Consider the following 12,002-nt stretch of genomic DNA (forward strand, 5'->3'; position numbering starts at 1 on the left):
TTGGCTTTTTGGTATTTTCCTCATGCATTTGACAAATTATTGTAATGACTACAATAACATGGCTATTTCTTGCTTGTAAAACTATGATGCTCCCTTTCACCATAACAGGAAGATGAAATGTGTTTTTTTTCCTTCATCAGATTATCCAAAATGGATATTAACCACTAAATTACTAAATGGGACTGGCTTGAAATTCTAATTCCAAGGTTTTACTTTCAGATCATTTTTACAAAATGCATTCCTCAAAGTCATAAGACAAATGGTTGTGCTCTTGGTTTGCCCACATCATGTGTGCACACTATTACAGTGATCACTTCAAATCCTAGAATCAATTAATTAAACATACAATGAAGACAACTTTTACAGATATACATTTTATTTACGTATTTAAACAATCATATCTATAAATTCTTTGCTTTTCCAAATTTAAGGGCATATAGGTTGTTGTGTCGACCTCTGAGGGAGAGAAAAAGAGCAGCAGGATCCTAAACAACTAAATGGATCAAAAAATAAAATAAAATTTAATCTCATTATGTACTGCACTTTAAAATCACAGAAATGGTAATGTGGTTCTTTTTGGATGCCATGTTTAACAATGTGAGATACAGTGTGAGTTAATGGTGAGGAGACCCATGACAGCCTAGTGTAGCTCACACCTCCATCTCCTGCCATTCCTCAGCCTGCAGGCGACTAGTGCCGCTGGGGCAGAAGGACTCCAGAGGAGACATTTCAAAAGGAAACAATACTTAGCCATTTCAAAAACAGGTCATTATTTCTATCCGTGCTGGTTTTGGTGTGATATGTTCTTTTAGTATAAAGACAGCCTGGACATTAGCAACTCTACTGAGCAGAATAGCTTTAGATTCCATGTACCATTTTTAAAATGGTGGGGAAAATAACATCACAGTTATGATGTGTTTCTGGAATAGTATGCCCCAGTAAAAAGGGGCATGGTAGTAGTATGTACTATCTAAAATGAAAAGACTAAAATTCAAACATTCCTTTCCTACCCTATGCCTTCAATTGTATCATATGATCCCATTCAGGGCAATTCTTTCCCTTACTGTTGTCGTGACACACTTGAGGAAAGGAACAAAATACCCACAACGAAAATTATCTTTACACAGATAAAAATGTTAACAATCCCCAGAGATTGAACAGAACATAGTCAATGTGCATCCTTTTCCTAATGAGTCCAATAATCCGATAGGTAGAACCAAAGGAGCTGGGGAGGGTTGTTCGTGATTACTGAAAGAGAAGGTCTCTTGCATTAGCTAATATCTTCCTCAGTCTACCAGCAAGGAGCAGCAAGACCAGATCAGAAATCCAGATCTCCGCTCCATGACCGTGTACTACTCATTGTTTAATCTGAGAATTCGTGAAAATCACTGACGGGTCGACAATCAGTTTTTGGCAGCGTCCGCCTGCCGCGGCCAGTTCTCCTCCTCCACTCCTGAGTCGTATTCCTCCTCAGCGGCGTCCTTGGCCGGCGCTCTGGTGAGGAAACCACAGGATTTTAGAGGAGGAACTTCACTCTAACCTCTGTCCAAGTGAGATGGTTATAATTATGGTGTGTACAGAGTTCAGAGTTATTTCAGAGGTTTCACTTGCCTGATATACAGAGGATCCATCTTTCCTTGAACAACTTCTTGGTTCAGTTCCACAGCAACTATGTCAGAATGGGGCACCTCAAACATGGGTTCCAGTAGAAGTTTTTCCTGTCAAAGACATTCAAGAGCACCAAGATTTCAGACACACAGATTTTGAAACATTAAAAATATGCAGTATATATTTTGGGAAATTTCTCAGAAATGATGCAGTATATATCGGGAAATTCTCTATACAATCTTACTGATTGACGCAACAAAATGGTATTGCGTATGGGTCATGTAAGTGCTGTAAAGAGGTGAACATGTCTTTACCATGATGGACCTCAACCCTCGGGCTCCAGTCTTCCTGTCCAGGGCAAGTCGGGCGATGGCCCTCAGGGCGTCTGTAGTTACATTCAGATCACACTAGGAAAAAGTGGAAAAAGAGGAAAATATACAATTAACATTTGGTTCAATGTGTATCACAACTGTTCAGATATCTTGAATACTACTTTAAATAAGCAACTACATGTACATGTGCCAAACAAACAGAAATTAAATAAAATAAAAATAAAATCAAATGAACATGCGAGGTCTAATGGTGGTCTGTGTCTACCTTATCCATGCTGAACAGGGCCTGGTACTGGGGCACCACGGCATTGCGGGGCTCCGTGAGAATGCGAACCAGCGTCTCCTCATCCAGGCTGTGCAGGGGCACCACCACAGGCAGACGGCCCACAAACTCGGGGATCATCCCAAACTCAATTAGGTCCCGGGCCTCCACGTGCCGTAGCAGTCGATCCTTCTCCTCCATCTCCGCCACCGCGTCCACCTCCCCGCCCGTGGTGTTGGCCAGGTCTGCTGCCGCCGCTGCCCGCCGCCCCTTCCCCAGGTTAGACGGCGTTCCAAATCCCAGGTACTGCAAGGGAACAACGGAAGGTCACTGGTGCAAGTGACCACTTTCACAAACACCTAGGGATACTGAAGAGGCTGAATCTGAATGTGGCGGCCATCTTTAGCTCACCTTCTCATTCTTCCTTCTGCTGATGATCCTGTCCAGGCCATTGAAGGCCCCTGATGCCACAAACAGAATGTTGGTGGTGTCCACTTGCACGGTCTCTCCCCTCAACTTCCTAGAATTCTTCTCAGGGACATTCACTATTGTGCCCTCCAGCAGTTTTAACAAACCCTACAGATACAGAGAGAGAGAGAGAGAGAGAGAGAGAGAAAACGCTGTCCATCACATGATTTCCAAGAATGGTCCGTCCAGTCAAGGCTATGAGGGTCGAGCTAATCAAATTAAGCCAAAAGCCATCTTAAATATCAAGGCATTCACAGGGGTGGCCTAAAGCACACATCATTGGGAATGGCAGTGAGAGCAGAGCAAGTGCACTCCAACCTGTTGAACTCCTTCTCCCCCCACATCTCTCAGCTGATGGATTCCAGGAACACTGCCAATCTTGTCCACCTCATCCAAGAACACTATGCCTGCAAAGCAAGGAGACTGCCATCACCTTCTGGACACTGGTTTATGATTGACTACATGACTAATCTATAATAAAATCAATAAGTCATAAATTCCCATTAGATAAGATATCAACATTTTGATGGATCAATTAACTTCCTGAGGAGAGATATACTTTGTGAGGGTGTGCAAAGGGTGAGTTACAGAAAATTCAACACACACTTGCACCCTAAGGCCCCAGAGCTCATCTATACCCAATTCAACACACACTTGCACCCTAAGGCCCCAGAGATCATCTGTCCCCAATTCAACACACACTTGCACCCTAAGGCCCCAGAGCTCATCTGTCCCCAGGCTTAGGGTGCCTTCTTCCACGACCCATTCTGAGCACAGCTGTTTACAGAGAAAATCCACAGGACTTGAGGAATGAGGAAGTGCAACTGCAAAGCTCTTTTTTTACCTTGTTGGGCTTTATCTACTGAGTAGTTGGCATCCTGCAGTAGTTTGGCTATGACTGACTCTATATCTTCCCCAACATAGCCCGCCTGAGTCAGGGTGGTACAGTCACAGATGGCAAAGGGTACATCGAGGCATTTGGCCAAGGTCTGCGCCAAAAGAGTTTTACCTGCCGATAAGATATTGCAAACATTAGGGTCAAGTTCACTGTTGTGTCACACAAGTGGCATGTCTAAAATGTTTTCATTGCACGATATTGTTTATCAGTGACTCATTTCATTCAAACGAAAATAGAAATCGAGGTCAACCTTAATCAACATAAAAGATTTGTTTTATTATGCCAGTCTTGTCCAGCTCAACTACTCCCTGTTTCAGCAGAACAATCATCAGAGTGAATTATCAGCGCAAAGCCAAGACCGACCTGACCCAGTTGGTCCCAGCAGCACGATGTTGCTCTTCTCCAGTCTGATGTCACTCTGGGTGGAGTCTAGCACCTCCCCGCCCCTTTTCTCCTGCGGGCTCTGCTGAGTGGCCTGCTGCTGCACGGACGCACCCAGAGCGTTGCCATGGGGACTGATGCCCGCAATCTGAAGCAGCTCTGAGAAATAAAGGATTAAAAAATATATATACAGTATATTGTTAGGATCGGTTAGGGTCACATGTTTGGGGTAGCACTGACTTACAGGCGGGTATAATTATATATATATATATATATATATATATATATAACTAACCAGCAGCATAATTTTGAAGCCTGACTATTTCACCAAATCCCTAAAAAGTATTGGTCCAAAACGACAAAGCACATTTAAAACAATGGCAGTTAACCAATCTGCTGAACATTAAAAACAAAAGATCTGCAAACATTATACAGTATACACAAATATAATCAGTTATCAAAACTAATCCAAAAAGTAAAAAAATGACAGACAGCAAATAATAATAATACAAAAATACTAAAGGGTGTAAACATAAATAATAAATAAATACTTAGAGTAAGGTAATGCTATCTATAGCAAATCAAGTCAGAATTAGTTGATCAGTTTTGTCTGTGTTATATTAGCTCTGTAGGTTTAGTTGTAGTAGGCCAGTGGGTGATTCAGGGTAAAAATCACTGCTGCTTAAATGTCACAGGTAACAAATAATTCTGACTGTTTGAATTTTTGCAGAAATGTAGGCAGAATAGATTGTACATTTCAATCCAATTCAGGTTTGGAAAATACTTTACTCCAGTGAGCTGTGGGACACGGCATAGAAGTCCAGTTTTACAGAAACTAAGAGATGTGCTGTAGAACTGCAGTACTCTGCATGTGGGCCCCAACTACAGTAGGCCTACTCTGCATGAGGGTGCATTTTTGCAAAGTTAAAAAATGTGTGAGCTTCTAAATGGGCTAGATGCTATATACTTGAAGGTAATTTAGCGAATGTCTATCCTTATCAAGTTATGATTCTATGTGGCTATGAATATGTGAATATGAGACATAGCCAAACATTTTAGCATTAAAAGGGACGCTAATGACATTTAGCTTAGCATACCCTTCTAAAAATACCTCAAAACCAGTGCATATGGTGTGTCTGTATGTTATAGGGTAAACATGCCATTGATACGGTTGGCCCCAGTGCAGGGCCTGTAGACATACCCAAAGTAGGTCAGGCCAACTTTACAGCACAGCTGATAAAATACACTAATCATCTGGCTATCTTCCCAGTAACCCAGCTGCACTGATACACCTGAACATAGCAAAATAGCACACATTCACATGCACGCATACACAAAGTTAGAAATGTATGCTGTTTTTGTCCTCAACTGCACGTATACAAATAACAGAATGTCGTTGATGCAGCAAACATAACTGACTGGATCTGGGGATTCTGATTAGTGCAATTAATGCAATGCCACTCTCACTAATGATGCTGTTATTATGTCATAAGACCAACCTAATTTCTAAGCCCAGCTGCCTAGGAGCTAAAATGTCATTCCAGTGGAGCGAAGTCCAAGTTTTAAATATAACCAGCTGGAGAGGGTCCAGGAGGAGCTACTGAATGAAGGCCGGGTGACAGACAGTGGGTCCCCAGACTGGTAAACTAGGTCACAGGAATACAGTAGGTTTCCTTACATAGGTCAACATCAGCCTTCGTCTTTCACATCCTAGGCCTAGTTTATACTCGTTTATAAGTTTATTTAATTTATAATAGAACATATTAACAGAACTCATCTGTCTAGATCTACAGAAGTTGGGCATTTCTGTTGCATCAGCACTACAGATAGGGCAGGCTTCAAGCACACAGCCAAAAAGGGCTGATGTTGTCCAACAACAAATGGAAAAATAAACAAGTTCACTTCTACTCAGTCACCTTATCAAGTTTCCTTTTCAGCAAACATGCAGAACAGAGAGAATGGTCATACCACTCATCTTGAGTTATGATTTGGAAAATGTCTTTTCAGACTCTTTATCCAAAAGGCGCCCTAGCGGGCTAGCCTGGCCACGCCTACCTAGATGTCCTTTCAGGGAGATACTAGTCTGGAACACCATCGTTCACTAACGTTTCCATCGGCAAGTGGCTGTGGTAAACGGTGGTAGCAACGCCTACAAACATCAAACATTGCAGTTGGTAGAATGTGTACATTTATTTACAGCAAAGGTAGGCCCACATACAGTACATTGTTTCCTGACTGCCAGTGCTGTTTAGTGTCAGTTTGTAAAGTTCAGGCAAAGATGGAAGAATCCCTGATTAATGTGATTGGTTAGGCTGGACCAATGATTTGGAAAGAAAAGGAATCCCAATTGCGAGTGACCAGACTCTATTCACTTCCTGAATGAGTTTTGTTTACCAGGCTATGGCGGGGCTACTCAGATACCTAAACGCATCTGGTGCTTATTCTGACTGGAGCATAAATCACCTTTAATACCTCCTGAGTGTGTGACGATGTGACACAAGCATACAGACATGTCTGTAATATTTGGCATTTGTACAACCACAAGGGACCAAAATAATAAAACAAAGTAAATCAAATAAAGACAGAGAAATGGGTGAATGATGTCAATTGTAGTGTCTGAAATGTGCCGGTGTAGTCTATTGGACATGGACTAGACATTATGTGAGGTGGAACTAGCAGAACACTTACTTGTGAATCTGTATTCATCCTCCCGTCTTCTGAGCTCTAGTTCTACAGAGAGAGGGGGACAGTTATCTTACCGTGGCTACTGGGACTACAACTGTACACCAAAAACCGTTAAATGCTCTGATTCCATGAGGACGGGATCGCGTTCCTTCCCATGAAGGTAAAAGGCCTTTCGCTGCTGCCTTCCATCGGTCATTACTCATTGGACAAATGCCAAACCATACAGACAAACACACTTCAACATGGAACTGGGGAGCTTTCACAGGTCTAGGTACAATGAGCGGCGCATTAACACAGTCAACTGACAGCAGAGCAGCAAGTGTGCGTTTCCATGCGAGAGCTCTACCCACCCCGTGGAGTGAGGGAGGTCTGCTTCTCCACCTCCACCTGCTGCCGGCCTCCTGCAGGGATGTTGTTGTAGATTCTCTTATAATGGTTATACACAGCTACTGCCAAGACTTTCTTGGCATAGGACTGGCCAACAACATACTTATCGAGGTAGGCATAGATCTGAAAAAATAAATCAAAGACAAAAAAAAAAAGGATCAAGGTCCTTACCCAAACCAGTATATGTAACCAAAAATATTGGTTTGCTAAGGACTTTTATGTTGAAAAATGTATGTGTGGCAGCCATCTTTTCAGCTAGTGTCGCTAGGTTCACACTGCTGTGGTTCAGTGGTTCACCAAAGCTTCATTTGGCCATCACTAATAGATAGCTGAACTGGTAAAACTATTGTGACTGACTTAAAACTTTGGGACAGGCAATGACATTTATTGAATTGAAGAAATTAAATTTATTGATTGATCTATGTATGATCGAAGGAAAAAAAGCCAGAGCCACAGTTCAAACATCTGTGTACATTTGTGAAGATGTGAAGTCTGGAACCAAAGCTTACCTTCTTAGGGGGAGGAGGTGGCTTCTGTGCAAAGGCCAGTTTGACAGCTTCAGCAGCAGATTCAGCCTCCTTATTCAGACCTTTCTTGGAGTCAGTCTCTGACAGCACCACAAAAAAGTGGTGACATTTTTCACATTTCACAAACCGCGTTGAAGCTGACAAACACACAAAAAAATATTTAGGCAAGAAATACACTGTTGCAGAACAATTAACTGCTTCAAATGTACAAAGGTATTACATCTCTTAGACAACTGCACACAGATAAATCACCCAAACTTTGCCATAGTCCTCACAGAAGGATATCTACATGAATCTTTCATATGAGTGTCACTTACAGACGAAGGTCTCCACGTGAGTGCAGGGATCTCCACACTTTGGGCATCGGAGCTGACCGCCTCCCTTGCCAGAGCCACCAGAGCCTGACAGCCTCTTGCCTTCAGTCATACTTTTCTGCAGAACAAAATGTCAAGCTGAATTACAGTACTCAAGAAATACATTTGTCTTCTCGAGAAACTTAAAACTTGAGCAGACACATAAACAGATGCAAAATACGTCCAACAAAAATTACCGTAGAAAAAGGCATACCTTTGCTCCGTCACCTGAGCCTTCCTTAGTGGTCCCATCTTTTGAGGCAAAACACACAACAGTTTCCGAGAATGACCTGACACGCACTGAGGGAGGTAGGTGGGTGTCACGAGATACTGGTCTGCATAAGGCAAACAGCTGAACCCGTGAACTGGAGAATCCTGCTGTAGGACATAGAACATTCAAGTCACTCCACACAGCACAAACAACCATATCCGTTCACTACAATCACAGACAAATACCTGGATATAATGACGACCGTGGTGAGCATTTAAGAATTCAGTTGGACATAATGTGAAACGCTGTTAAAAATGCACATTTACACGTTGTATGGTAGGCCTATATATAAACAGGGAGGCGGACATTGTGCGGACTTTTGCCCATCAACAGCCCCCTCTCCCCTGGACAATTGCCTGTTAAGGTGTCCATGACCATGGCAACCTTGACAGGGACAAACATTTACCTCAGGTTTTAACAAAATGTACCGATACAATTTTAAAGATCATAACAACTGATTAATTCAAAACAGTTCAAAATCATTGGTAACTCATCCAAAACAGTTTTCTGCCCAATAGTGTGATGTCCAATCAAAAACGCATGATAGTTTGCTATACAAATTTGCTGACAACTTACTAAAATGTAGTTCTTTAGATGTTAACACAGGGTTCAATAAGTAACTGTACATGTATTGTATACAAATATTTAACTGTATACTAATGCTGATGGCAAGAAACATTTGTTCCAGGTATCCAGGGGCATTCTGAAAAACGTCTTACATTGATTTGTGAAATTGCAGGCAACAGTGCATTGACATATTTAGAATTATTCTTCGATTCAAGCAAATAATATTAAAATGTTCCTCAAGTTTAAAGTCTGCATTCCAAATCAGTAGCCTTTGCACCCCTCATCAGCATACTTGCTGACATGTATGGGCAGGGGTGTAGTGGTAAAATAAGATGTGGGTAAACTATGAATTCTGTGATCACGGTAAGGTGGACTGTGCCATGTGGAATCAGATTTGTAAAAAAAAAGGCATTCAGAACATGTTTGATATTTTCCAATGTTTATAACAATACCAGTGGTATTAAATGGTTGCTAGAGTGTACATATTGTGAATTTGGATAATACAGTGGGATTTTAATGTTAAAAGTTACAATTGGTAAATAAACTCTTTTGAGAGGTGGATAAACTCCATTTCTGAAATTTCAGGTGGATAAACTGTGTTTACTTGCGTTTAACCACCACTACAGCCATGTTTATGGGGGTATCGCTTCAGAGGCGTTACATGAACCCTCCTCAACTATTTCACAACCTCCCTGGATATTATGCCACAGAGGAACGTGTCTACATAATTATTGGAACAAGCACATTTTTAACACTGTTAATTGGAGTATATTTTATTCATACCAAGTTCCAACAGGCTGTACGGGGATAACCCATAAACTGTATAAAATAGGGATAACCATGTAATGTATCCAACTTACCAGGAATGTTACATATATGACGTAATAAGCTAGAGAAACTTCATCAGACTGAGGCGGACAAGAATAATTCCATCCCTAGCTAATCATTAACGTTACGTAGCCTAACCGAAATGAATGAACGTTCATGTCAACTCTTAGACAATTTACCGGAACGTATAAACGTACCTTTCTGTGCTGTATTAAGAAGTACCCTCGCAGCAGACGTGCATGTGCAGCAGGACATGTTTCTGTCAAGGTCTGGGAAAATTCAGAGGCACATTATGACGCTTGAGGTTGGTGCTTTGATGCACACAGAATCACAAACACTACACCAAGCACAAATTAAAGCTCAACAAGTGTGAGTGATCTGCTACTGGTTCTGGTAATGCTATAGGCCCATGCCTATGGAAAGAGAAGGAAATTCATACGAGCCGAGTGGAAAACCACTGGCTAACCATAGAAACAGCTAGGTTAGCATTAGCAGTCAGGGACGAGCTAGTTAGGTTAAAAACACAACACCCCATAACATGCATCGTTTCCAAAGTTAAACATTAAAATGGAACATTGCATACAGATGATTGAGGAAACCTCGATAATGAGGTTTGGTTCTAATAGATTCACAAGTATCGTCACTTACTGGTTTGTCCGAGATAGGACCAAATAAGTATATGGCAGGATTTCCACCAGCACTTCGTTAGCTCGCCAGCTAGCAAATAATGTTAGCTAAATTATTTCGTCGAGTCACTGTGTGGATATCACGGATAACGTAACACGGACATGAAATGTCATGCCAATGTCACAGTATGCAGAGTCTCTCTCACTCAGTTATCTCACTGTCAAGGGCCTACTTTTGTGATGTAACCTCTGCTGTGGTGAACTAGGTCGGCCAAACCATAGACCTAGGGCTAGTTATCAAAGCGTCTAGTTTAGGTTGCGTAGACGGGTCCCTTGATGACTGTTTGCATCACATGGTGCAGAAGGGGAGGGCAAGGTGTTCTTCTGCAGATACCAACCATGATAGGAACGTCACATATTACCAACCGTCACGCATGTCCAACCTCTTACGTGTATGTGTCACTTAATATTAATTTATACAAACCAAGGATTCCTAAAGAAACGCAAGCACCCACACGATAAGTTTATCTAAATTAACTATGTACCAAAAATTACATTTTACCGTGACTCGAAGAGCTGTAAACAGTGGCTGCGTGTACTAGGGATCGACCAATTATCGGCCTGGCCGATTATTAGGGCCGATATTTAGCATTTTTATAATAATTGGTATCGGTCATTTTTTCCACCGATAAGCCGATATTGAAATGGATAAAGAATGAAACGCGCTACTTTGTCTGTAAAGCGTCTCTCACTCCCTGCATTTGCTACTCTGTGGTCAAGAGCATTGTCCCGCCCACTACACATATTGATAGCGGCTTCCTGACGCCCGCAAATTACATAAAATCTCCCGGAACCTAGAGCGAACAAGAGCACGCAAGCCAGACCGGACTTCAAATCAAAGATTCTAGAATCTTTGCTTCAAATCGCGTGTGCATAGCTTAATGCGCACACAACGGAGAGGGAGAGAGAGAGGAGTGGTGCGTTTGTGCCTGAAGCGCATCCAAGACAGAGAGCATCCTGGTCTGTTTTGCTAAATCAACCAATCCGTTTTCAGTGTAAGTGCTTATATCTCTTTTCTCCCAAACATAATTAATCAGTTCAGTCAGTGTATCTAAGCGTCATGGCAGCGTCAGTGCCCCTCAAAAAGGAAGATTTAAGACCCATTTCACATCAGACTACACAAAAGTGTACCCAATTGTCTTAAAAGATTAAAACATAATGATAATCTTGCACACTGCACTGTTTGTAACAGCAACTTTAGCATTGCTCACGGCAGGTTAAATGATTGCAAAAGACTTGTTGAGGTGAGTTTAACAATTTGCATATTACTCAGGCCTATAGGCTACAAGATGGCTAGTTGCCAAGGCTACATGAAAAAAAAATCTACATATTTTACTATAACAATTTCTATCAATAGGCCTTCCTTATTTGGTGTACTTAGACATTATTGAACAAACATCTGAATTTCAGTATCTACGTAGGTTAGGTTGGGATGTCTGCTATACATTGCTGTTAAAATGCACTTCCAGTATAGTGAGTATTGGCAAAACCGTTATCATTTTTATGTTGAGGCGTTGGGGGTGTTGTCGGCAGCTGCTGAAAGTAACTAATAAAGTAACTTGTAATCTAACATAGTTACTTTTAAAATCAAGTAATCAGTAAAGTAACTAAGTTACTTTTTAAAGGAGTAATCAGTAATCAGATTACTTTTTCAAGGTAACTGTGGCAACACTGCCCAGGGCCAGCCGTAATTTAATCCGACCTGAACTAAATCGCGTCCTGAGCTTTAGGCTCTCAAAAGTGTAGCTT

General features: G+C 41.6%; 1 protein-coding gene across 3 annotated transcripts; it reads right to left on the reverse strand.

Moving 5' to 3' along the window:
• Positions 1–354: 354 nt before the first annotated feature.
• clpxb (caseinolytic mitochondrial matrix peptidase chaperone subunit Xb) lies at positions 355–10,572 on the reverse strand. Of its 3 annotated transcripts, none has more exons than XM_076264562.1 (15): positions 10,216–10,572; positions 9,765–9,836; positions 8,116–8,276; positions 7,866–7,980; positions 7,531–7,685; positions 6,985–7,144; positions 6,638–6,679; positions 3,932–4,108; positions 3,515–3,679; positions 2,989–3,077; positions 2,614–2,778; positions 2,206–2,508; positions 1,923–2,015; positions 1,612–1,718; positions 355–1,494 (listed from the first exon to the last, which is right to left on the reverse strand). In XM_076264562.1, exons 2-15 carry the CDS (start codon positions 9,820–9,822, stop codon positions 1,404–1,406), a joined length of 1,881 nt encoding a protein of 626 aa, XP_076120677.1. In that variant the 5' UTR covers positions 9,823–9,836; positions 10,216–10,572; the 3' UTR covers positions 355–1,403. The 3 variants fall into 3 exon arrangements, with proteins under 3 accessions (XP_076120677.1, XP_076120676.1, XP_076120678.1); XM_076264561.1 differs by having other exon boundaries at positions 8,116–8,279; positions 10,216–10,569; XM_076264563.1 differs by lacking the exon at positions 6,638–6,679 and having other exon boundaries at positions 8,116–8,279.
• Between the last annotated feature and the right edge of the window lie 1,430 nt (positions 10,573–12,002).

Source organism: Alosa pseudoharengus, unplaced genomic scaffold, assembly GCF_046254945.1.
Source record: "Alosa pseudoharengus isolate Yale_2024_CS ecotype anadromous, Long Island Sound unplaced genomic scaffold, YU_APseudo_1.1 YU_APseudo_1.1_scf_10, whole genome shotgun sequence".
Classification (NCBI taxonomy): domain Eukaryota; kingdom Metazoa; phylum Chordata; class Actinopteri; order Clupeiformes; family Clupeidae; genus Alosa; species Alosa pseudoharengus.